At 43.6% G+C, this 27,824-nt stretch overlaps 1 protein-coding gene across 1 annotated transcript in view; it reads right to left on the reverse strand.

Moving 5' to 3' along the window:
- LOC121581632 (protein eyes shut homolog) overlaps window positions 1-24,199 on the reverse strand; it is a gene marked incomplete at both ends in the record, with an annotated part of 79,653 nt that extends 55,454 nt beyond the window's left edge. Inside the window, 3 exons of the mRNA XM_045219092.1 lie at window positions 11,201-11,460; window positions 13,332-13,453; window positions 24,078-24,199. Coding sequence (XP_045075027.1) covers window positions 11,201-11,460; window positions 13,332-13,453; window positions 24,078-24,199 — 504 coding nt within the window. The remainder of the gene's footprint in view (window positions 1-11,200; window positions 11,461-13,331; window positions 13,454-24,077) is intronic.
- Window positions 24,200-27,824: the final 3,625 nt, after the last annotated feature.

Below are 27,824 nucleotides of genomic sequence, written 5' to 3' on the forward strand. Positions count from 1 at the left end.
TAATAGTAGCTTGCTGGACTACAACACAGGAACTAATAGTAGTTCACTGGTCTACACCACAGGCTATAATAGTAGACCACTGGTCTACACACCAGTAACTAATAGTAGTTCACTGGTCTACACTACAGGAACTAATAGTAGCTCACTGGACTACACCACAGGAACTAATAGTAGCTCACTGGACTACACCACATGAACTAATAGTAGCTCACTGGACTACACCACATGCTATATTAGTAGCTCACTGGACTACACCACAGGCTATAATAGTAGATCACTGGTCTACACCACAGGAACTAATATTAGTATACTGGTCTACACCACAGGAACTAATAGTAGTTCACTGGTCTACACCACAGGCTATAATAGGAGCTCACTGGACACCAACACATGTTATAATAGTAGTTCACTGGGCTACACCAAAGGTTATAATAGTAGCTCACTGGACTACACCACATGAACTAATAGTAGCTCACTGGACTACACCACAGGCTATAATAGTAGACCACTGGTCTACACCACAGGACCTAATAGTAGTTCACTGGTCTACACCATAGGAACTAATATTAGCTCACTGGACTACACCACAGGAACTAATAGTAGCTCACTGGACTAAACCACAGGAACTAATAGTAGTTCACTGGTCTACACCACAGGAACTAATAGTAGCTCACTGGACTACAACACAGGAACTAATAGTAGTTCACTGGTCTACACCACAGGAACTAATAGTAGCTCACTGGCCTACACCACAGGCTATAATAGTAGTTCACTGGACTACACCACAGGAACTAATAGTAGATCACTGGACTACACCACAGGCTATAATAGTAGCTCACTGGACTACACCACAGGCTATAATAGTAGTTCACTGGACTACACCACAGGCTATAATAGTAGCTCACTGGTCTACACCACAGGAACTAATAGTAGATCACTGGTCTACACCACAGGCTATAATAGTAGTTCACTGGACTACACCATAGGAACTAATAGTAGCTCACTGGTCTACACCACAGGAACTAATAGTAGCTCACACGTCTACACCACAGGAACTAATAGTAGCTCACTGGACTAAACCACAGGAACTAATAGTAGCTTAATGGACTACACCACAGGAACTAATAGCTCACTGGTCTACACCACAGGAACTAATAGTAGCTCACTGGTCTACAACACAGGAACTAATAATAGCTCACTGGACTACACCACAGGCTATAATAGTAGATCACTGGACTATACCACAGGAACTAATAGTAATTCACTGGTCTACACCACATGAACTAATAGTAGTTCACTGGTCTACACCAAAGGCTATAATAGTAGCTCACTGGACACCAACACAGGATATAATAGTAGCTCACTGGTCTACACCACAGGAACTAATAGTAGATCACTGGACTACACCACAGGAACTAATAGTAGATCACTGGACTACACCACAGGAACTAATAGTAGATCACTGGAATACACCACATGAACTAATATTAGCTCACTGGTCTACACCACAGGAACTAATAGTAGCTCACGGGTCTACACCACAGGAACTAATAGTAGCTCACTGGACTACACCACAGGAACTAATAGTAGCTTACTGGACTACACCACAGGAACTAATAGTAGTTCACTGGACTACACCACAGGAACTAATAGTACCTTACTGGACTACACCACAGGAACTAATAGTAGTTCACTGGACTACACCACAGGAACTAATAGTAGCTTACTGGACTACACCACAGGAACTAATAGTAGTTCACTGGACTACACCACAGGAACTAATAGTAGATCACTGGACTACACCACAGGAACTAATAGTAGCTCACTGGTCTACACCACAGGAACTAATAGTAGATCACTGGACTACACCACAGGCTATAATAGTAGAGCACGGGACTACACCACAGGCTATAATAGTAGTTCACTGGACTACACCACATGCTATAATAGTAGCTCACTGGTCTACACCACAGGAACTAATAGTAGTTCCCTGGACGACACCACAGGAACTAATAGTAGCTCACTGGTCTACACCACAGGAACTAATATTAGCTCACGGGTCTACACCACAGGAACTAATAGTAGCTCACTGGACTACACCACAGGAACTAATAGTAGCTTACTGGACTACACCACAGGAACTAATAGTAGTTCACTGGACTACACCACTGGAAATAATAGTAGCTTACTGGACTACACCACAGGAACTAATAGTAGTTCACTGGACTACACAACAGGAACTAATAGCTCACTGGTCTACACCACAGGAACTAATAGTAGCTCACTGGTCTACACCACAGGCTATAATAGTAGCTCACTGGACTTCACCACAGGCTATAATAGTAGATCACTGGTCTACACCACAGGAACGAATAGTAGTTCACTGGTCTACACCACATGAACTAATAGTAGTTCACTGGTCTACACCACAGGCTAAAATAGTAGCTCACTGGACAGCAACACAGGTTATAATAGTAGATCAATGGTCTACACATCAATAACTAATAGTAGTTCACTGGTCTACATCACATGAAATAATAGTAGTTCACTGGGCTACACCAAAGGTTATAATAGTAGCTCACTGGACTACACCACAGGAACTAATAGTAGCTCACTGGACTACACCACAGGCTATAATAGTAGACCACTGGTCTACACCACAGGACCTAATAGTAGCTCACTGGACTACACCACATGAACTAATAGTAGCTCACTGGACTACACCACAGGAACTAATAGTAGCTCACTGGACTACACCACAGTCTATAATAGTAGCTCACTGGACAACACCACAGGCTATAATAGTAGATCACTGGCCTACACCACAGGCTATAATAGTAGTTCACTGGACTACACCACAGGAAATAATAGTAGTTCACTGGACTACACCACAGGAACTAATAGTAGATCACTGGACTACACCACAGGCTATAATAGTAGCTCACTGGACTACACCACAGGCTATAATAGTAGTTCACTGGACTACACCACAGGCTATAATAGTAGCTCACTGGTCTACACCACAGGAACTAATAGTAGATCACTGGTCTACACCACAGGAACTAATAGTAGCTCACTGGTCTACACCACAGGAACTAATAGTAGCTCACGCGTCTACACCACAGGAACTAATAGTAGCTCACTGGACTACACCACAGGAACTAATAGTAGCTTACTGGACTACACCACAGGAACTAATAGTAGTTCACTGGACTACATCACAGGAACTAATAGTAGCTTACTGGACTACACCACAGGAACTAATAGTAGTTCACTGGACTACACCACAGGAACTAATAGTAGCTCACTGGTCTACAACACATGAACTAATAGTAGCTCACTGGACTACACCACAGGCTATAATAGTAGCTCACTGGACTATACCACAGGCTATAATAGTAGATCACTGGTCTACACCACAGGCACTAATAGTAATTCACTGGTCTACACCACATGAACTAATATTAGTTCACTGGTCTACACCACAGGCTATAATAGTAGCTCACTGGACACCAACACAGGCTATAATAGTCGATCACTGGTCTACACATCAAGAACTAATAGTAGTTCACTGGTCTACACCACAGGAACTAATAGTAGTTCACTGGTCTACAACACAGGCTATAATAGTAGCTAACTGGACTACACCACAGGAACTAATAGTAGCTCACTGGACTACACCACAGGCTATAATAGTAGACCACTGGTCTACACTACAGGACCTAATAGTAGCTTACTGGACTACACCACAGGAACTAATAGTAGTTCACTGGACTACATCACAGGAACTAATAGTAGCTTACTGGACTACACCACAGGAACTAATAGTAGTTCACTGGACTACACCACAGGAACTAATAGTAGCTCACTGGTCTACAACACATGAACTAATAGTAGCTCACTGGACTACACCACAGGCTATAATAGTAGCTCACTGGACTATACCACAGGCTATAATAGTAGATCACTGGTCTACACCACAGGCACTAATAGTAATTCACTGGTCTACACCACATGAACTAATATTAGTTCACTGGTCTACACCACAGGCTATAATAGTAGCTCACTGGACACCAACACAGGCTATAATAGTCGATCACTGGTCTACACATCAAGAACTAATAGTAGTTCACTGGTCTACACCACAGGAACTAATAGTAGTTCACTGGTCTACAACACAGGCTATAATAGTAGCTAACTGGACTACACCACAGGAACTAATAGTAGCTCACTGGACTACACCACAGGCTATAATAGTAGACCACTGGTCTACACTACAGGACCTAATAGTAGTTCACTGGTCTACACCATAGGAACTAATAGTAGCTCACTGGACTACACCACAGGAACTAATAGTAGCTCACTGGACTACACCACAGGAACTAATAGTAGTTCACTGGGCTACACCAAAGGTTATAATAGTAGCTCACTGGACTACACCACAGGAACTAATAGTAGCTCACTGGACTACACCACAGGCTATAATAGTAGACCACTGGTCTACACCACAGGACCTAATAGTAGTTCACTGGTCTACACCATAGGAACTAATAGTAGCTCACTGGACTACACCACAGGAACTAATAGTAGCTCAAAGGACTACACCACAGGAACTAATAGTAGCTCACAGGACTACACCACAGGCTATAATAGTAGCTCACTGGACAACACCACAGGCTATAATAGTAGATCACTGGCCTACACCACAGGCTATAATAGTAGTTCACTGGACTACACCACAGGAACTAATAGTAGATCACTGGACTACACCACAGGCTATAATAGTAGCTCACTGGTCTACACCACAGGAACTAATAGTAGATCACTGGTCTACACCACAGGCTATAATAGTAGTTCACTGGACTACACCACGGGCCATAATAGTAGCTCACTGGTCTACACCACAGGAACTAATAGTAGCTCACTGGTCTACACCACAGGAACTAATAGTAGCTCACGCGTCTACACCACAGGAACTAATAGTAGCTCACTGGACTATACCACAGGCTATAATAGTAGATCACTGGTCTACACCACAGGAACTAATAGTAATTCACTGGTCTACACAACATGAACTAATAGTAGTTCACTGGTCTACACTACAGGCTATAATAGTAGCTCACTGGACACCAACACAGGCTATAATAGTCGATCACTGGTCTACACATCAATAACTAATAGTAGTTCACTGGTCTACACCACAGGAACTAATAGTAGTTCACTGGTCTACAACACAGGCTATAATAGTAGCTAACTGGACTACACCACAGGAACTAATAGTAGCTCACTGGACTACACCACAGGCTATAATAGTAGACCACTGGTCTACACTACAGGACCAAATAGTAGTTCACTGGTCTACACCATAGGAACTAATAGTAGCTCACTGGACTACACCACAGGAACTAATAGTAGCTCACTGGACTACACCACATGAACTAATAGTAGCTCACTGGACTACACCACATGAACTAATAGTAGCTCACTGGACTACACCACAGGCTATAATAGTAGCTCACTGGACTACACCACAGGCTATAATAGTAGATCACTGGTCTACACCACAGGAACTAATAGTAGTTCACTGGTCTACACCACAGGAACTAATAGTAGCTCACTGGACTACAACACAGGAACTAATAGTAGTTCACTGGTCTACACCACAGGCTATAATAGTAGACCACTGGTCTACACCACAGGACCTAATAGTAGTTCACTGGTCTACACCATAGGAACTAATAGTAGCTCACTGGACTACACCACAGGAACTAATAGTAGCTCACTGGACTACACCACAGGCTATATTAGTAGCTCACTGGACAACACCACAGGCTATAATAGTAGACCACTGGTCTACACTACAGGACCTAATAGTAGTTCACTGGACTACACCACAGGAACTAATAGTAGCTTACTGGACTACAACACAGGCTATAATAGTAGCTCACTGGACTACACCACAGGCTATAATAGTAGATCACTGGTCTAAACCACAGGAACTAATAGTAGTTCACTGGTCTACACCACAGGAACTAATAGTAGTTCACTGGTCTACACCACAGGAACTAATAGTAGCTCACTGGACTACAACACAGGAACTAATAGTAGTTCACTGGTCTACACCACAGGAACTAATAGTAGCTCACTGGACAACACCACAGGCTATAATAGTAGATCACTGGCCTACACCACAGGCTATAATAGTAGTTCACTGGACTACACCACAGGAACTAATAGTAGATCACTGGACTACACCACAGGCTATAATAGTAGCTCACTGGACTACACCACAGGCTATAATAGTAGTTCACTGGACTACACCACAGGCTATAATAGTAGCTCACTGGTCTACACCACATGAACTAATAGTAGATCACTGGTCTACACCACAGGCTATAATAGTAGTTCACTGGACTACACCACAGGAACTAATAGTAGCTCACTGGTCTACACCACAGGAACTAATAGTAGCTCACACATCTACACCACAGGAACTAATAGTAGCTCACTGGACTAAACCACAGGAACTAATAGTAGCTCACTGGACTACACCACAGGCTATAATAGTAGCTCACTGGTCTACACCACAGGAACTAATAGTAGTTCACTGGACTACACCACAGGAACTAATAGTAGCTTACTGGACTACACCACAGGAACTAATAGTAGTTCACTGGACTACACCACAGGAACTAATAGCTCACTGGTCTACACCACAGGAACTAATAGTAGCTCACTGGTCTACAACACAGGAACTAATAGTAGCTCACTGGACTACACCACAGGCTATAATAGTAGATCACTGGACTATACCACAGGAACTAATAGTAATTCACTGGTCTACACCACATGACCTAATAGTAGTTCACTGGTCTACACCACAGGCTATAATAGTAGATCACTGGTCTACACATCAAGAACTAATAGTCGTTCACTGGTCTACACCACAGGAACTAATAGTAGTTCACTGGTCTACACCACAGGCTATAATAGTAGCTAACTGGACTACACCACAGGAACTAATAGTAGCTCACTGGACTACACCACAGGCTATAATAGTAGACCACTGGTCTACACTACAGGACCTAATAGTAGTTCACGGGTCTACACCATAGGAACTAATAGTAGCTCACTGGACTACACCACAGGAACTAATAGTAGCTCACTGGACTACACCACATGAACTAATAGTAGCTCACTGGACTACACCACATGAACTAATAGTAGCTCACTGGACTACACCACAGGCTATAATAGTAGCTCACTGGACTACACCACAGGCTATAATAGTAGATCACTGGTCTACACCACAGGAACTAGGAACTAATAGTAGTTCACTGGTCTACACCACAGGAACTAATAGTAGCTGACTGGACTACAACACAGGAACTAATAGTAGTTCACTGGACTACACCACAGGCTATAATAGTAGATCACTGGTCTACACCACAGGAACTAGGAACTAATAGTAGTTCACTGGTCTACACCACAGGAACTAATAGTAGCTGACTGGACTACAACACAGGAACTAATAGTAGTTCACTGGTCTACACCACAGGCTATAATAGTAGACCACTGGTCTACCCCACAGGAACTAATAGTAGTTCACTGGTCTACACTACAGGAACTAATAGTAGCTCACTGGACTACACCACAGGAACTAATAGAAGCTCACTGGACTACACCACATGAACTAATAGTAGCTCACTGGACTACACCACATGCTATATTAGTAGCTCACTGGACTACACCACAGGCTATAATAGTAGATCACTGGTCTACACCACAGGAACTAATAGTAGTACACTGGTCTACACCACAGGAACTAATAGTAGTTCACTGGTCTACACCACAGGCTATAATAGTAGCTCACTGGACACCAACATAGGTTATAATAGTAGATCACTGGTCTACACCACAGGAACTAATAGTAGTTCACTGGTCTACACCACAGGAACTAATAGTAGTTCACTGGTCTACACCACAGGAACTAATAGTAGCTCACTGGACAACACCACAGGCTATAATAGTAGATCACTGGCCTACACCACAGGCTATAATAGTAGTTCACTGGACTACACCACAGGAACTAATAGTAGATCACTGGACTACACCACAGGCTATAATAGTAGCTCACTGGACTACACCACAGGCTATAATAGTAGTTCACTGGACTACAACACAGGCTATAATAGTAGCTCACTGGTCTACACCACAGGAACTAATAGTAGATCACTGGTCTACACCACAGGCTATAATAGTAGTTCACTGGACAACACCACAGGAACTAATAGTAGCTCACTGGTCTACACCACAGGAACTAATAGTAGCTCACGTGTCTACACCACAGGAACTAATAGTAGCTCACTGGACTACACCACAGGAACTAATAGTAGCTTACTGGACTACACCACAGGAACTAATAGTAGTTCACTGGACTACACCATAGGAACTAATAGTGGCTCACTGGACTACACCACAGGAACTAATAGTAGCTCACTGGACTACACCACATGAACTAATAGTAGCTTACTGGACTACAACACAGGCTATAATAGTAGATCACTGGTCTACACCACAGGAACTAATAGTAGTTCACTGGTCTACACCACAGGAACTAATAGTAGTTCACTGGTCTACACCACGGGAACTAATAGTAGCTCACTGGACTACAACACAGGAACTAATAGTAGTTCACTGGTCTACACCACAGGAACTAATAGTAGCTCACTGGACAACACCACAGGCTATAATAGTAGATCACTGGCCTACACCACAGGCTATAATAGTAGTTCACTGGACTACACCACAGGAACTAATAGTAGATCACTGGACTACACCACAGGCTATAATAGTAGCTCACTGGACTACACCACAGGCTATAATAGTAGTTCACTGGACTACACCACAGGCTATAATAGTAGCTCACTGGTCTACACCACAGGAACTAATAGTAGATCACTGGTCTACACCACAGGCTATAATAGTAGTTCACTGGTCTACACCACAGGAACTAATAGTAGCTCACGTGTCTACACCACAGGAACTAATAGTAGCTCACTGGACTACACCACAGGAACTAATAGTAGCTTACTGGACTACACCACAGGAACTAATAGTAGTTCACTGGACTACACCACAGGAACTAATAGTAGCTTACTGGACTACACCACAGGAACTAATAGTAGTTCACTGGACTACACCACAGGAACTAATAGCTCACTGGTCTACACCACATGAATTAATAGTAGCTCACTGGTCTACAACACAGGAACTAATAGTAGCTCACTGGACTACACCACAGGCTATAATAGTAGCTCACTGGACTATACCACAGGCTAAAATAGTAGATCACTGGTCTACTCCACAGGAACTAATAGTAATTCACTGGTCTACACCACATGAACTAATAGTAGTTCACTGGTCTACACCACAGGCTATAATAGTAGCTCACTGGACACCAACACAGGCTATAATAGTAGATCACTGGTCTACACATCAAGAACTAATAGTAGTTCACTGGTCTACACCACAGGAACTAATAGTAGTTCACTGGGCTACACCAAAGATTATAATAGTAGCTCACTGGACTACACCACAGGAACTAATAGTAGCTCACTGGACTACACCACAGGCTATAATAGTAGTTCACTGGACTACACCACAGGAACTAATAGTACATCACTGGACTACATCACAGGCTATAATAGTAGCTCACTGGACTACACCACAGGCTATAATAGTAGTTCACTGGACTACACCACAGGCTATAATAGTAGCTCACTGGTCTACACCACAGGCTATAATAGTAGTTCACTGGACTACACCACAGGAACTAATAGTAGCTCACTGGTCTACACCACAGGAACTAATAGTAGCTCACGTGTCTACACCACAGGAACTAATAGTAGCTCACTGGACTACACCACAGGAACTAATAGTAGCTTACTGGACTACACCACAGGAACTAATAGTAGTTCACTGGACTACACCACAGGAACTAATAGTAGATTACTGGACTACACCACAGGAACTAATAGTAGTTCACTGGACTACACCACAGGAACTAATAGCTCACTGGTCTACACCACAGGAATTAATAGTAGCTCACTGGTCTACAACACAGGAACTAATAGTAGCTCACTGGACTACACCACAGGCTATAATAGTAGCTCACTGGACTATACCACAGGCTAAAATAGTAGATCACTGGTCTACACCACAGGAACTAATAGTAATTCACTGGTCTACACCACATGAACTAATAGTAGTTCACTGGTCTACACCACAGGCTATAATAGCAGCTCACTGGACACCAACACAGGCTATAATAGTAGATCACTGGTCTACACATCAAGAACTAATAGTAGTTCACTGGTTTACACCACAGGAACTAATAGTAGTTCACTGGTCTACACCACAGGCTATAATAGTAGCTAACTGGACTACACCACAGGAACTAATAGTAGCTCACTGGACTACACCACAGGCTATAATAGTAGACGACTGGTCTACACTCCAGGACCTAATAGTAGTTCACTGGTCTACACCATAGGAACTAATAGTAGCTCACTGGACTACACCACAGGAACTAATAGTAGCTCACTGGACTACACCACATGAACTAATAGTAGCTCACTGGACTACACCACATGAACTAATAGTAGCTCACTGGACTACACCACAGGCTATAATAGTAGCTCACTGGACTACACCACAGGCTATAATAGTAGATCACTGGTCTACACCACAGGAACTAATAGTAGTTCACTGGTCTACACCACAGGAACTAATAGTAGCTCACTGGACTACAACACAGGAACTAATAGTAGCTCACTGGACTACACCACATGAACTAATAGTAGCTCACTGGACTACACCACATGCTATATTAGTAGCTCACTGGACTACACCACAGGCTATAATAGTAGATCACTGGTCTACACCACAGGAACTAATAGTAGTTCACTGGTCTACACCACAGGAACTAATAGTAGTTCACTGGTCTACACCACAGGCTATAATAGTAGCTCACTGGACTACACCACAGGAACTAATAGTAGCTCACTGGACTACACCACAGGCTATAATAGTAGCTCACTGGTCTACACCACAGGAACTAATAGCAGCTCACTGGACTACACCACAGGCTATAATAGTAGATCACTGGACTACACCACAGGAACTAATAGTAGCTCACCGGGTCGGCATCTGCAGGCTGCTGTTCCATCAGAATGAGTCAGGCAGGTGGCATTGTGCAGGCAGGGGTCGTGGGCGGGGTCACAGGGGTCAAAGGGTACATTGCATAAGGGCCCACTGAAGAAGGGGGGGCAGGTGCAGCTGAACTCCCCAGGTAGGGGTGACTCCTGACACTGAGCTCCGTTCAGACAGGGCCCAGAGTCACACTCATCCACATCCACAGAGCAGTCCACACCTGCCCAGCCCAGCGGGCACAGACACCTGGGGAGACAGAAGGAGTTAGGGTTGGTATTGGTGTTCTCTACACAAAGGTTGGATATATTTTCTTTAAAAATAAATTCTAGGCCTATGTGTTTATGATGTAACTAGCAACATAACATTAAGAGGGAACCGGTAGGAAAGGAGAGCTCTGGTTGATATTGATATACCAGTTTTCCCTCCCTCCTCTCTCTCTCCTCCCCCTCCTCTATCTCTCCTCCCCCTCCTCTATCTCTCCATCCTCTATCTCCGTCTCTCCATCCTCTATCTCCCTCTCTCTCTCCCCCTCCTCTATCTCCGTCTCTCCATCCTCTATCTCTCTCTCCCTCCTCTATCTCCGTCTCTCCATCCTCTATCTCCCTCTCTCTCCCCCTCCTCTATCTCCGTCTCTCCATCCTCTATCTCCCTCTCTCTCTCCCCCTCCTCTATCTCCGTCTCTCCATCCTCTATCTCTCTCTCCCTCCTCTATCTCCGTCTCTCCATCCTCTATCTCCCTCTCTCTCCCCCTCCTCTCTCTCCGTCTCTCCATCCTCTATCTCCCTCTCTCTCTCCTCCTCCTCTCTCTCTGTCTCTCCATCCTCCCCCTCCTCTTTACCTCTCTCTGTCCCCAAGTGTGAAGACACATTAGGTAGAGCAAATACAGCCGTTTTCCCTCCCGATGACTCACAGATCCCCAGAAACCCTTCATGCTGCGAGCCATTGATTGATTCATTAGTTTGACCTGCCATCTGCAGTTCATTATCGCTGCTGCTGGTAGCTAGGTGGAAATATAATCACTAAATATGATCACTATCTGAGCATTTTGCTCCTTCTCTCTCTCTGGTATTTTTCATATTTTCTTGGATAGAGAGAGTGAGAGGAAAGATAGGAGAGGGTTCGTGTTACAAGGGCAGTGGGCTGGATTCGAACCCACGCCAACATGGGTTTGCCAGTGCTGGAGGCAGAGGCCATTAAAGCTAGACCACCCCAGGCTATCTGAGCAAGGCCTCCTTGCATTTATTATGTGACTGCGTAGACTGATGCAAGGACACTGACTGTGATTGATTAACACTATAGGGTGGACCCACACTGTACTGTCTGATTAACACTATAGGGTGGACCCACACTGTACTGTCTGATTAACACTGTAGGGTGGACCCACACTGTACTGTCTGATTAACACTATAGGGTGGACCCACACTGTACTGTCTGATTAACACTATAGGGTGGACCCACACTGTACTGTCTGATTAACACTATAGGGTGGACCCACACTGTACTGTCTGATTAACACTATAGGGTGTACCCACACTGTACTGGCTGATTAACACTATAGGGTGGACCCACACTGTACTGTCTGATTAACACTATAGGGTGGACCCACACTGTACTGTCTGATTAACACTATAGGGTGGACCCACACTGTACTGTCTGATTAACACTATAGGGTGGACCCACACTGTACTGGCTGATTAACTCTATAGGGTGGACCCACACTGTACTGTCTGAATAACACTATAGGGTGGACCCACACTGTACTGTCTGAATAACACTATAGGGTGGACCCACACTGTACTGTCTGATTAACACTATAGGGTGGACCCACACTGTACTGGCTCTGATATGTTCTTTTCAAATTGTTCTTTTCAGTTGGTGGATCTGTAACCAGGCCAGCCCAGTACAGCTTGGCTTTGCCCAATGGTGAGAATCAGACACAACCCTACTGTGGTACCTACTGGTAGCTTTGCCCAATGGTGAGAATCAGACACAACCCTACTGTGGTACCTACTGGTAGCTTTGCCCAATGGTGAGAATCAGACACAACCCTACTGTGGTACCTACTGGTAGCTTTGCCCTAGGGTGAGAATCAGACACAACCCTACTGTGGTACCAACCTGTAGCTGTTGAGGAGGTCGGTACAGGTGGCGTTGTTTTTGCACGGCTGTGACGAACACTCGTCTATTTCCTGTTGGCAGAACTCGCCCTCCCATCCGGGGACACAGAGGCACTCGTAAGTCTGGAATGCAGGAAGTGAAATTATACATCGTAAGTCTGGAATACAGAAAGTGAAAAGATTCGTCGTAAGTCTGGAATACAGGAAGTGAAATGATACATCGTAAGTCTGGAATACACAAAGTGAAATGATACATCGTAAGTCTGGAATCCAGGAAGTTAAATGATACATTGTAAGTCTGGAATACAGGAAATGAAATGATACAGTGATGATGTCACTAAGTAATAGAGCAGGGATACTCCAATCTGGACCTCCAGTCCAGTTCCACTGCTGATTTTCATTCTTCCCCTCTTATCAGGGACTGATAAAAATGTGATCATATTACTCCAGTGCTAGCCTCCTGTTGAGGCTAGGGGCTGATTTCAAGGTTTTACTGCTAACTACAAAGCATTACATGGACTTTCTCGTACCTATCTCTCCGATTAGGTCCTGCCGTACATACCTACACGTACGCTACGGTCACAAGATGCAGGCCTCCTTATTGTCACTAGAATTTCAAGCAAACAGCTGGAGGCAGGGCTTTCTCCTTATCCATGTGAGAGATGCAGACTCGGTCTCGACCTTTAAGTCTTTACTGAAGACTCTCTTCAATAGGTCCTATGATTGAGTGGAGTCTGGCCCAGGGGTGCGAAGGTGAACGGCAAGGCACTGGAGCGACGCACCGCCCTTGCTGTCTCTGCCTGGCCGGCTCCCCTCTCTCCACTTTGATTCTCTGCCTCTGACCCTATTGGGGACTGAGTCACTGGCTTACTAGTGCTCTCCCATGCCGTCCCTAGGAGGGGTGCGTCACGTCGTGCCAGGCCTTTTCGCTATACTCAACTTAAGTGGGTTGAGTCACTGACGTGATCTTCCTGTCCGGTTTTGCGACCCTCTCAGGCTCATGCGGTGGAGGAGATCTTCCTGGGCTATACTCAGCCTTGTCTCAGGGTAGTAAGTTGGTGGTCTGTTTATATCCCTCTAGTGGTGTGGGGGGCTGTGCTTTGGCAAATTATGTGCAATAGTCTATGTGCCGGGGGCTAGGGTCGTCTGTCCTATCTGGTGTAATTCTCCTGTCTTATCTGGTGTCCTGTGTGAATTGAAGAATGCTCCCTCTAATTCTCCCATCACTCTCTCCCTCCCCCATCTATCTCTACCTCTGGGAGGACCTGAGCCCTAGGACCATGCCTCAGGATTACCTGTCCTGAAGACTCCTGGCTGTCCCCAGTCCACCTGGTCGTGCTGCTGATCCAGTTTCAACTGTTCTGCCTCCGGCTATGGAACCTTGACCTGTTCACCGGACGTGCTACCTTGTCCCGGACCTGCTGTTTTCGACCCTCTCTCTCACACACACACACACACCTGCTGTCTTGACCTCGGAATGCTCGGCTATGAAAAGCCAACTGACATTTACTCCTGAGGTGCTGACCTGTTGCACCCTCTACAACCACTGTGATTATTATTTGACCCTGCTGGTCATCTATGAACGTTTGAACATCTTGAAGAAGGTGGGCCAGTATGAATTTTTTTTTTTATGTATGCACTCACTAACTGTAAGTCGCTCTGGATAAGAGCGTCTGCTAAATGACTAAAATGTAAATGTCAAATGTAAGAAAAATCTGGCCTTAATGGCCATGTACTGTTATAATCTCCACCCGGCACAGCCAGAAGAGGACTGGCCACCCCTCAGAGCCTGGTTCCTCTCTACCCAGTATAGCCAGGAGAGGACTGGCCACCCCCTCAGAGCCTGGTTCCTCTCTAGGATTCTTCCTAGGTTTTGCCTTTCTAGGGAGTTTTTAGCCACCGTGCTTCTACATCTGCATTGTTTGCTGTTTGGGGTTTCAGGCTGGGTTTCTGTATAAGCACTTTCTGTCATCTGCTGATGTAAAAAGGGCTTTATAAATACATTTGATTTAATTTGATTTAGACCTGGGACACCAGGTGGGTACAATTATTATCAGGTAGAACAGAAAGCCAGCAGTGCTCAGGACATCCAGGCACAGATTGTAATACCCAATACAGTAATACAATGAGTATTGCCCTTGACCATTCCACTTCCTGGTTCAATAGACCAACTATGTAAAGAGAACATAGTTGTAATGTTTTATACCTAAAACCTGCCACAGCTACACATACAGTTGAAGTTGGAAGTTTACATACACCTTAGCCAAATACATTTAAACTCAGTTTTTCACAATTCCTGACATTTAATCCTTGTAATAATTCCCTGTCTTAGGTCAGTTAGGATCACCACTTTATTTTAAGAATGTGAAATGTCATAATAATAGTAGAGAGAATGATTTATTTTAGCTTTTATTTCTTTCATCACATTCCCAGTGGGTCAGAAGTTTACATACAGTCAATTAGTATTTGGTAGCATTGCCTTTACATTGTTTAACTTGGGTCAAATGTTTTGGGTAGCCTTCCACAAGCTTCCCACAATAAGTTGGGTGAATTTTGGCCCATTCCTCCTGACAGAGCTGGTGTAACTGAGTCAGGTTTGTAGGCCTCCTTGCTCGCACATGCTTTTTCAGTTCTGCCCACACATTTTCTATAGGATTGAGGTCAGGGCTTTGTGATGGCCACTCCAATACCTTGACTTTGTTGTCCTTAAGCCATTTTGCTTACAACTTTGGAAGTATGCTTGGTGTCATTGTCCATTTGGAAGACCCATTTGCGATCAAGCTTTAACTTCCTGGACTGATGTCTTGAGATGTTGCTTCACGGTTGGGATGGTGTTCTTCGCTGGCAAGTTACCCCCCTTTTTCCTCCAAACATAACGTTGACCCAAGAGACAGATTCCAACAACTGTAAAATGTAATACTTCCATCCCCCCAAAAAAACTCCTATTGTTGTTTCATCAGACCAGAGGACATTTCTCCAAAAAGTACAATCTTTGTCCCCATGTGCAGTTGCAAACCGTAGTCTGGGTTTTTATGGCGGTTTTGGAGCAGTGGCTTCTTCCTTGCTGAGCGGCCTTTCAGGTTATGTCGATATAGGACTCGTTTTACTGTGGATATAGATACTTTTGTACCTGTTTCCTCCAGCATCTTCACAAGGTCCTTTGCTGTTGTTCTGGGATTGATTTGCACTTTTCGCACCAAAGTACGTTAATCTCTAGGAGACAGAACGTCTCCTTCCTGAGCGGTATGACGGCTGCGTGGTCCCATGGTGTTTATACTTGCGTACTATTGTTTGTACAGATAAACATGGTACCTTCAGGTGTTTGGAAATTGCTCCCAAGGATGAACCAGACTTGTGGAGGTCTACATTTTTTCCTGAGGTCTTGGCTGATTTCTTTGATTTTCCCATGATGTCAAGCAAAGAGGCACTGAGTTTGAAGGTAGGCCTTGAAATACATCCACAGGTGCACCTCCATTGACTCAAATGATGTCAATTAGCCTATCAGAAGCTTCTAAAGCCATGACATCATTTTCTGGAATTTTCCAAGCTGTTAAAAGGCACAGTCAACTTAGTGTATGTAAACTTCCGACTTCAACTGTAATATTATCCCACCGCTGCCAACAAATGTCTCACTGAATGAGCTTAACGTCAATTAGGTTTTGTTGTTTTAATCTCCCACACGTTGAGTAATAATATTGTGATACAGTTGTTACTATATGCAGCGTTTAATTATATTCATATGAATACTTAAGAATGTTATACTACAACATCCCACTCAGCCAGAAATACCTCTCCTGGGAAAATATGTTTAAAGCTACAATCTGGCATTAGAAAAAAATTTGTACCACCACTTGTTTTGGTAAAAAGCTGAGGGACGGGGCTGGGGAAATGCATACAGAACAAAAATATAAACGCAACATAAAGTGTTGGTCCCTTGTTTCATGAGTTGAAATAAAAGATCCCAGACATTTTTCATATGGACAAAAGGCTTATTTCTCTTAAAATGTTGTGCACAAATGTGTTTACATCCCTGTTAGTGAGCATTTCTACTTTGCCAAGATAATGAATCCACCTGACAGGTGTGGCATATCAAGAAGCTGATTAAACAGCATGATCATTGCACAGGTGCACCTTTTGCTGGGGACAATAAAAGGCCACTAAAATGTGCCGTTTTGTCACACAACACAATGCCACAGAGGTCTCCAAGTTTTGAGGGAGTGTGCAATTGGCATACTGACTGCAGGAATGTCCACCAGCGCTGTTGCCAGATAATTGAATGTTAATTTCTCTACCATAAGCTGCCTACAATGTCGTTTTAGAGAATTTGGCAGTACATCCAACCGGCCTCATAACTGCAAACCCTGTGTAACCACGCCAGCCCAGGACCTACAAATCGTCTGAGACCAGCCACCCGGACAGCTGATGAAACTGTGGGTTTGCACAAACTGTCCGAAAAGTCTCAGGGAAGCTCATCTGTGTGCTCGCGTCCTCACCAGGGTCTTGACCTGACTGTAGTTCCAGGCGTCGTAACCGACCTCAGTGGGCAAATGCTCACCTTCGATGGCCACTGGCACGCTGGAGAAGTGTGCTCTTCACGGATGAATCCCGGTTTCAACTGTACCGGGCAGATGGCAAGCGGTCTGCTGATGTCAATGTTGTGAACAAAGTCCCCCACGGTGGCGGTGGGGTTATGGTATGGGCATGCATAAACTTCGGTCAACTAACACAATTGCATTTGATCGATTTCAATTTGAATGCACAGAGATACTGTGACGAGATCCTGAGGCCCATTGTCGTGCCATTCATCCGCCGCCATCACCTCATGTTTCAGCATGATAATGCATAGCCCCATGTTGCAAAGATCTGCACAAATTTCTGGAGGCTTCCATGGCCTGCATACTCACCAGATATCTCACCCATTGAGCATGTTTCGATGCTCTGGATCGACGTGTACAACAGAGTGTTCCAGTTCCCACCAATATCCCACAACTTTGCACAGCCATTGAAGAGGAGTGGGACAACATTCCACAGGCCACAATCACCAGCCTGATCAACTCTATGTGAAGGAGATGTGTCACACTGCATGAGGCAAATTATGGTCACACCAGATACTGACTGGTTTTCTGATCCACGCACCAATTTCTTTAATTATCTGTGACCAACAGATGCATATCTGTATTCCCAGTCATGTGAAATCCATAGATTAGGGCCTAATGAATTTATTGCAATTTACTGATATCCTTATATATGAACTGTAACTCAGTAAAATCTTTGAAATTGTTGCATGTTACGTTTATATTTTTGTTCAGTGTAAGACATATGCATTTGTAACTTCCCAGATCGCAGATTGTAGCTTTAATCTGTGGAATAGTCATGGTTGACTTGGAATTTCCACTACTGTATCCTCCAACTACCACCCACCTCTTTTAAAATGTTCAAGGCTTTTCAAGGTACGACTTTGTTAGCATTTGTTACTTCTGTATACACTGAGTGGACAAAACATTAGGAACACCTTCTCTTTCCATGACATAGACTGACCAGGTGAATCCAGGTGAAAGCTATGATCCCTTATTGATGTCACCTGTTAAATCCACTTCAATCAGTGTAGATGAAGGGGATGAGACAGGTTAAAGAAGGATTTGTAAGCCTCGAGACAATTGAGACATGGATTGTGTATGTGTGCCATTCAGAGGGTGACAAAATATTTAAGTGCCTTTGAACAGGGTATGGTAGTAGGTGTCAGGCGCACCGGTATGAGTGTGTCAAGAACTGCAACGCTGCTGGGTTTTTCACACTCAACAGTTTTCCCTGTGTATCAAGATTGGTCCACCACCCAAAGGACATCCAGCCAACTGTGGGAAGCATTGGAGTCAACATGGGCCTGCATCCCTTTGGAACGCTTGACACCTTGGGGAGTCCACTTTTCACAACACTTTAAGTGAGTGCCCTCAGGCCACTACCACATATATACAACACAAAATCCATGTGTACGTGTGTGTATAGTGCTTATGTTATCATGTGTGTGTGTGCGTGTCTGTGCCTGTGTGTGTGTGTCTTTACACTGTTCCATAAGTGTATTTTTATCTGTTTTTTTAAATCTGATTTTACTGCTTGCATGAGCTAGTTGATGTGGAATAGAGTTCCATGTAGTCATGGCTCTATGTAGTACTGTGCACCTCCCATAGTCTGTTCTGGACTTGGGGACTGTGAAGAGACCTCTGGAAATATCAGTGGGTTTTGTGATGAATGAGCAATCTGATTCAATGAATGATGGAGCCCAGTTCGCCATTTTGCCCAAAATGTAATTTAAGGTGCTCCAAAGCTTTTTACTACTATCATTTATCTTTATATAATGTATCTTTGTTTCAAAACTGTTTAGCAGAGCAAACCGACAAAGAGAAAGCCCACGATCACAATTTGCATTTTGAAAACAAACCTCAGCCAAATCTATGAGGACTTTCACTGCATGACTTGAGTTGAGTTCTTCTATTTTTCTCCCCGTACTCTACGTTCAAGTCAGTGGACTACGTGAGTTGTGTTCTCTTTGTATTAAGTCAGTACACTACGTGAGTTGTGTTCTCTTTGTATTAAGTCAGTGGACTATGTGAGTTGTGTTCTCTTTGTATTAAGTCAGTACACTACGTGAGTTGTGTTCTCTTTGTATTAAGTCAGTACACTACGTGAGTTGTGTTCTCTTTGTATTAAGTCAGTACACTACTTGAGTTGTGTTCTCTTTGTATTAAGTCAGTACACTACGTGAGTTGTGTTCTCTTTGTATTAAGTCAGTACACTATGTGAGTTGTGTTCTCTTTGTATTAAGTCAGTGGACTACTTGAGTTGTGTTCTCTTTGTATTAAGTCAGTGGACTACTTGAGTTGTGTTCTCTTTGTATTAAGTCAGTGGACTACTTGAGTTGTGTTCTCTTTGTATTAAGTCAGTGGACTACTTGAGTTGTGTTCTCTTCATTGAAGTCTGTCCTCCAGTTCATCATTAAAATATTCATTATGATAATTAATCAAGGTGTAGGAGATGAATGGGTTGTTGTCTATTAGTTTCCTGTCCAGGATCAGGCAGGTTTAATTGAACACAATCCTCTTTGCATACAAAATTAAGGGGGTCAAACTGTCAAGGGGTATCCGGAATTCTTCAATGCCAGCCAACGTTCCTGTGTATGTCTAAGGTACGGTGTGTGTGCGTGTGTCTGTATGTGTGTGTGTGTGTGTGTGCGTGCTTGCGTGTGTGCGTGTGTAAGTCTGTGTGTGTTGTGCTTGCTGCTGGTTGAACACCTGCTAATCTGTATTGCATACACTGGAGGGGAGCTGTTCAACTTTGTCTGGTATCATTTGTACACTGCAGGTCCCTATTCATAAGAGGGGGTAGGACACTGCAATGAATTAACACAAAATGTACAGTAAATCAGTTGTGTGTGTGTGTGTGTGTGCGCGTGTGTGAAAGTGTGTGTGTGTACGTGCTTACGCGTGCAAACGTGTGTGTGTGTGTCAGCCATGCTATTAATGGAATAGAATATTAGATCATTACTGCAACAGCAACAAACAATGTTACCAAACAACAACTACGGAGCGGACCTCATGGGGGCCTCGCTGCTTCATCCACAGGTGTATCATTAACAATGTTCATTTCCATAAACGCCAACACAGTGACAAAACAGAAAAATATGATTTGCATCAGATCAAACAGGTATTAACTAACACAGTGGTTGCTTCCCAAATTTACATTTACATTTTAGTCATTTAGCAGACACTCTTATCCAGAGCGACTTACAGCTTTTGACCAGGGCCCATTGGGCACTACATAGGGGAATAAGGTGCCCTATGGGCCCTGGTCAAAGTAGTACATTATATAGGGACAATGGTGTCATTTGGAACGTACACTTAATCAGTCAGGGAATCCTATTCCTACAGGATGTCAATAACCTCTTCAGCTATGCAGTCAAGTCCCTGGTCTACTGTTTGATCTTCATGGAGTGTTGTTAAACAGTCAAGTCCCTGGTCTACTGTTTGATCATCATGGAGTGTTGTTAAACAGTCAAGTGCCTGGTCTATTGTTTGATCATCATGGAGTGTTGTTAAACAGTCAAGTCCCTGGTCTACTGTTTGATCATCATGGAGTGTTGTTAAACAGTCAAGTCCCTAGTCTACTGTTTGATCATCATGGAGTGTTGTTAAACAGTCAAGTGCCTGGTCTATTGTTTGATCATCATGGAGTGTTGTTAAACAGTCAAGTCCCTGGTCTACTGTTTGATCATCATGGAGTGTTGTTAAACAGTCAAGTCCCCGGTCTACTGTTTGATCATCATGGAGTGTTGTTAAACAGTCAAGTCCCCGGTCTACTGTTTGATCATCATGGAGTGTTGTTAAACAGTCAAGTGCCTGGTCTATTGTTTGATCATCATGGAGTGTTGTTAAACAGTCAAGTCCCTGGTCTACTGTTTGATCATCATGGAGTGTTGTTAAACAGTCAAGTCCCCGGTCTACTGTTTGATTATCATGGAGTGTTGTTAAACAGTCAAGTCCCTGGTCTACTGTTTGATCATCATGGAGTGTTGTTAAACAGTCAAGTCCCTGGTCTACTGTTTGATCATCATGGAGTGTTGTTAATCAGTCAAGTCCCTGGTCTACTGTTTGATCATCATGGAGTGTTGTTAAACAGTCAAGTCCCTGGTCTACTGTTTGATCATCATGGAGTGTTGTTAATCAGTCAAGTCCCTGGTCTACTGTTTGATCATCATGGAGTGTTGTTAATCAGTCAAGTCCCTGGTCTACTGTTTGATCATCATGGAGTGTTGTTAAACAGTCAAGTCCCCGGTCTACTGTTTGATCATCATGGAGTGTTGTTAAACAGTCAAGTCCCTGGTCTACTGTTTGATCATCATGGAGTGTTGTTAAACAGTCAAGTCCCTGGTCTACTGTTTGATCATCATGGAGTGTTGTTAATCAGTCAAGTCCCTGGTCTACTGTTTGATCATCATGGAGTGTTGTTAAACAGTCAAGTCCCCGGTCTACTGTTTGATCATCATGGAGTGTTGTTAAACATGCTGCTGTGAACCATATGCTTGCACAGTTCATGCATCTTTGATGACTTACTTTTGACATCTAATCAAAAGTACTTGATGTCTCTAAATATTCTCATAGAAGCTAGGCACATGTAGTATTTGTTGTATGGGACATATCCACTTGTAATGGATGCATTCCAATAATTAACAATGGGATTCAAAGAGATACATGCTACAGGGATAACAGTAGAGTACAAATGGCAGAAATCTTGGCAGTAGAAATTGAAATGCTTAGCACATCAGACAAATCATCTCACTCTGCACATAGACCATAGTGATTACACTAACCATAAATACTTCACATTCTTATGAGAGGATTTATAAAATGTTCGCAAACACCACTACTAAGTGGAAATCTTTCATTTAAAGCCGTTCTGCTCCACTACTAGTGAAATAAATTGATTCCTCCCTGGCCCTGTCTCCATTTTAACCAGCTAGAACAGAGTTTTGCATTATTCAACAGAAATAAATGATATCCTATTTTCTACCCTATAGTTCTGAGTCTGGAGTGTATGAATCCTAACACCTTGTTTATTCATTTAGAGAGAGGAGGCAGGGTTGTAAGTGTGTGTGTGTGTGTGTGTGTGTGTGTGTGTGTGTGTACATGCATGCGTGTATGTGTGCATGTGTGTGTGAGGGTGTGTAGGTGAGGGTTGTCCTGCATGTAGCTGGAAGCATGAGGGGCAGAGAGAAGGAAGATGGGAGAAAAGAAAGAGGGGAGTGAATGAGGAGGGGGAGCCAGGAGGAGGAGAGAGAGAGAGAGAGAGAGAGAGAGAGAGAGGAGAGAGAGAGAGAGAGAGAGAGAGGAGAGGGGGGGGGGGGGGGGGGGGGGGAAAGTGAAAGAAAGTGTGTGAAGATAAATATCAGATGAACAAAGGATGGAGGGAAAGGGCAAATGACAGTGTACAGTAGAGAGAGATGGAGAAGAGAAAAGAGAAACAGAAACGTGTGGATGTAGCATAATGTTAGACTATGTAAATGTTGATGTGATGGCAGACACACACAGTAATAGATGTTGATTGTTCCCAAGTGTTATAAAACCAAAGACATACCATAACATACAAACCCGAAAACTCCCTCACTGGCCACACCTAAGACTCCATTCCAGTTATACAGGGTGTCCCCAGGGCTCTGTGCTGGACCCCCTACTCTCCACTATCTACCCCCTCCCACTTATTACAACAAATCTGCTTTGTCACCTCATATCTGCCTAAGCATGTAATATATGACTTAATCCATTTCAACAACCACATTGGATATAAGTGTTGTTTCATGCTTTAATGTGTCACCCTCTGGGATTTTAGATTTCTATTAGTGGTGGGCAACAATATTGATAATACAATACCATATTGATATTGTTTGATATCGATATGAACGAGGCATATCGTGATATTGTTTGATATCGATATGAACGAGGCATACTCGTGATATTGTTTGATATCGATATGAACGAGGCATATCGTGATATTGTTTGATATCGATATGAACGAGGCATATCGTGATATTGTTTGATATCGATATGAGACGAGGCATATCGTGATATTGTTTGATATCGATATGAACGAGGCATATCGTGATATTGTTTGATATCGATATGAACGAGGCATATCGTGATATTGTTTTATCCTTCCTAGCCTTTTTGCTAGCTTTTACCCAAAATAAAATCAACTTCACCAAGTGGAGGTCTCTGCAGGTTGAGTTGTTGCTGCAGATGTTGCTGGCACAGTCGTCAATGTCTTGCTCACACGTCACACCAGCATAGCCAGGGTTGCACAGGCAGTAGAACCCATCTACCACTAAAAAGGGAGAGAAATATGTCAATTAAGTATAAACTTACAATGTACTATGGATGGATTTGATATAACTTTTCACTACATCTCTCTACCTATTCACCCTCTCTTTCTCTACATCTCTCTACCTATTCACCATCTCTTTCTCTACATCTCTACCTATTCACCCTCTCTTTCTCTACACCTCTCTACCTATTCACCATCTCTTTCTCTACATCTCTCTACCTATTCACCATCTCTTTCTCTACATCTCTACCTATTCACCCTCTCTTTCTCTACACCTCTCTACCTATTCACCATCTCTTTCTCTACATCTCTACCTATTCACCATCTCTTTCTCTACATCTCTCTACCTATTCACCCTCTCTTTCTACATCTCTCTACCTATTCACCCTCTCTTTCTCTACATCTCTCTACCTATTCACCATCTATTTTTCTACCTCTCTACCTATTCACCCTCTCTTTCTCTACATCTCTACCTATTCACCCTCTCTTTCTCTACATCTCTCTACCTATTCACCCTCTCTTTCTCTACCTCTCTCTACCTATTCACCATCTCTTTCTCTACATCTCTACCTATTCACCCTCTCTTTCTCTACATCTCTCTACCTATTCACCCTCTCTTTCTCTACCTCTCTCTACCTATTCACCATCTCTTTCTCTACATCTCTACCTATTCACCATCTCTTTCTCTACATCTCTACCTATTCACCATCTCTTTCTCTACATCTCTACCTATTCACCATCTCTTTCTCTACATCTCTCTACCTATTCACCATCTCTTTCTCTACACCTCTCTACCTATTCACCCTCTCGTTCTCTACATCTCTCTACCTATTCACCATCTCTTTCTCTACATCTCTACCTATTCACCCTCTCTTTCTCTACATCTCTCTACCTATTCACCCTCTCTTTCTCTACATCTCTACCTATTCACCCTCTCTTTCTCTACATCTCTCTACCTATTCACCCTCTCTTTCTCTACATCTCTCTACCTATTCACCCTCTCTTTCTCTACATCTCTCTACCTATTCACCCTCTCTTTCTCTACATCTCTCTACCTATTCACCCTCTCTTTCTCTACACCTCTCTACCTATTCACCCTCTCTTTCTCTACACCTCTCTACCTATTCACCCTCTCTTTCTCTACACCTCTCTACCTATTCACCCTCTCTTTCTCTACACCTCTCTACCTATTCACCCTCTCTTTCTCTACACCTCTCTCTACCTATTCACCCTCTCTTTATCTACCTCTCTCTACCTATTCACCCTCTCTTTCTCTACACATCTCTACCTATTCACCCTCTCTTTCTCTACACCTCTACCTATTCACCCTCTCTTTCTCTACACCTCTCTACCTATTCACCATCTCTTTCTCTACCTATTCACCCTCTCTTTCTCTACACCTCTCTACCTATTCACCCTCTCTTTCTCTACACCTCTCTACCTATTCACCCTCTCTTTCTCTACACCTCTCTACCTATTCACCATCTCTTTCTCTACCTATTCACCCTCTCTTTCTCTACACCTCTCTACCTATTCACCCTCTCTTTCTCTACATCTCTCTACCTATTCACCCTCTCTTTCTCTACCTCTCTCTACCTATTCACCATCTCTTTCTCTACATCTCTCTACCTATTCACCCTCTCTTTCTCTACATCTCTACCTATTCACCATCTCTTTCTCTACATCTCTCTACCTATTCACCCTCTCTTTCTCTACACCTCTCTTTCTCTACATCTCTCTACCTATTCACCATCTCTTTCTCTACCAATTCACCCTCTCTTTCTCTACATCTCTCTACCTATTCACCCTCTCTTTCTCTACCTCTCTCTACCTATTCACCATCTCTTTCTCTACATCTCTCTACCTATTCACCCTCTCTTTCTCTACATCTCTCTACCTATTCACCATCTCTTTCTCTACATCTCTACCTATTCACCCTCTCTTTCTCTACACCTCTCTACCTATTCACCCTCTCTTTCTCTACATCTCTCTACCTATTCACCATCTCTTTCTCTACCTATTCACCCTCTCTTTCTCTACATCTCTACCTATTCACCATCTATTTTTCTACCTCTCTACCTATTCACCCTCTCTTTCTCTACATCTCTACCTATTCACCATCTCTTTCTCTACATCTCTCTACCTATTCACCCTCTCTTTCTCTACATCTCTCTACCTATTCACCCTCTCTTTCTCTACATCTCTCTACCTATTCACCCTCTCTTTCTCTACATCTCTCTACCTATTCACCCTCTCTTTCTCTACATCTCTCTACCTATTCACCCTCTCTTTCTCTACATCTCTCTACCTATTCACCCTCTCTTTCTCTACATCTCTTTCTCTACCTATTCACCATCTCTTTCTCTACATCTCTCTACCTATTCACCCTCTCTTTCTCTACACCTCTCTACCTATTCACCATCTCTTTCTCTACATCTCTCTACCTATTCACCATCTCTTTCTCTACATCTCTACCTGTTCACCATCTCTTTCTCTACATCTCTCTACCTATTCACCATCTCTTTCTCTACATCTCTACCTGTTCACCATCTCTTTCTCTACATCTCTCTACCTATTCACCCTCTCTTTCTCTACATCTCTCTACCTATTCACCCTCTCTTTCTCTACATCTCTCTACCTATTCACCATCTCTTTCTCTACCTCTCTACCTATTCACCATCTCTTTCTCTACCTATTCACCCTCTCTTTCTCTACACCTCTCTACCTATTCACCCTCTCTTTCTCTACATCTCTCTACCTATTCACCATCTCTTTCTCTACATCTCTACCTATTCACCCTCTCTTTCTCAATGAAAGCATGGTCATTTGTTTTCTCTCTCTAGTGATCTAGTGAAGCCAACATAGTAAACCGACAGAAAAGGGAAGTGTGAGAGAAAGAACTGTTACAAATGTGGTGATTTCTGGGCACCAGGTCAGAAATGAGAATCTCCCAGGGCTAATAATCCAGTTCCTATTTATTAATCATTGATGATGTTAAAGAGAGATTCATCACCATCTCCTTTTTCTCACCAAGGGTGCCTCCCAAATGGCACCCAATTGGCACCCATAGGGCTGTGGTCAAAAATAGTGCACTATGTAGAGAACAGAATGCCATTTGGGACGAAGACCACCACAACAGTAGTACACAGTCAGTGGCAGTGACATAGGTAATTGTGACGGTTCTTCCAGGGGAGTGAATTTATTACAACCAGTAGCCATGGGTCCTTCATTATCCCAAAGATTTACCATGTAATCTATGCTGTCACTCTGTCCTGGTGCGTGTAGCTGCTATTACTCTCATTAAATGCTTTAGGTCATGGGTGGTAGTGGCATTACTCATCCCAGCTGCTGGGGCTAGGTGGCTGGGTGGTTGGGGCTAGGTAGATGGGGCTAGGTGGCTGGGTGGTTGGGGCTAGGTAGATGGGGCTAGGTAGATGGGGCTGGGTGGTTGGGGCTAGGTAGATGGGGCTGGGTGGCTGGGGCTAGGTAGATGGCGCTAGGTAGATGGGGCTGGGTGGTTGGGGCTAGGTGGTTGGGGCTGGGTGGCTGGGGCTAGGTAGATGGTGCTAGGTAGATGGGGCTGGGTGGTTGGGGCTAGGTAGATGGGGCTGGGTGGCTGGGGCTA

Source organism: Coregonus clupeaformis, unplaced genomic scaffold (genome assembly GCF_020615455.1).
Source record: "Coregonus clupeaformis isolate EN_2021a unplaced genomic scaffold, ASM2061545v1 scaf2037, whole genome shotgun sequence".
Lineage (NCBI taxonomy): Eukaryota > Metazoa > Chordata > Actinopteri > Salmoniformes > Salmonidae > Coregonus > Coregonus clupeaformis.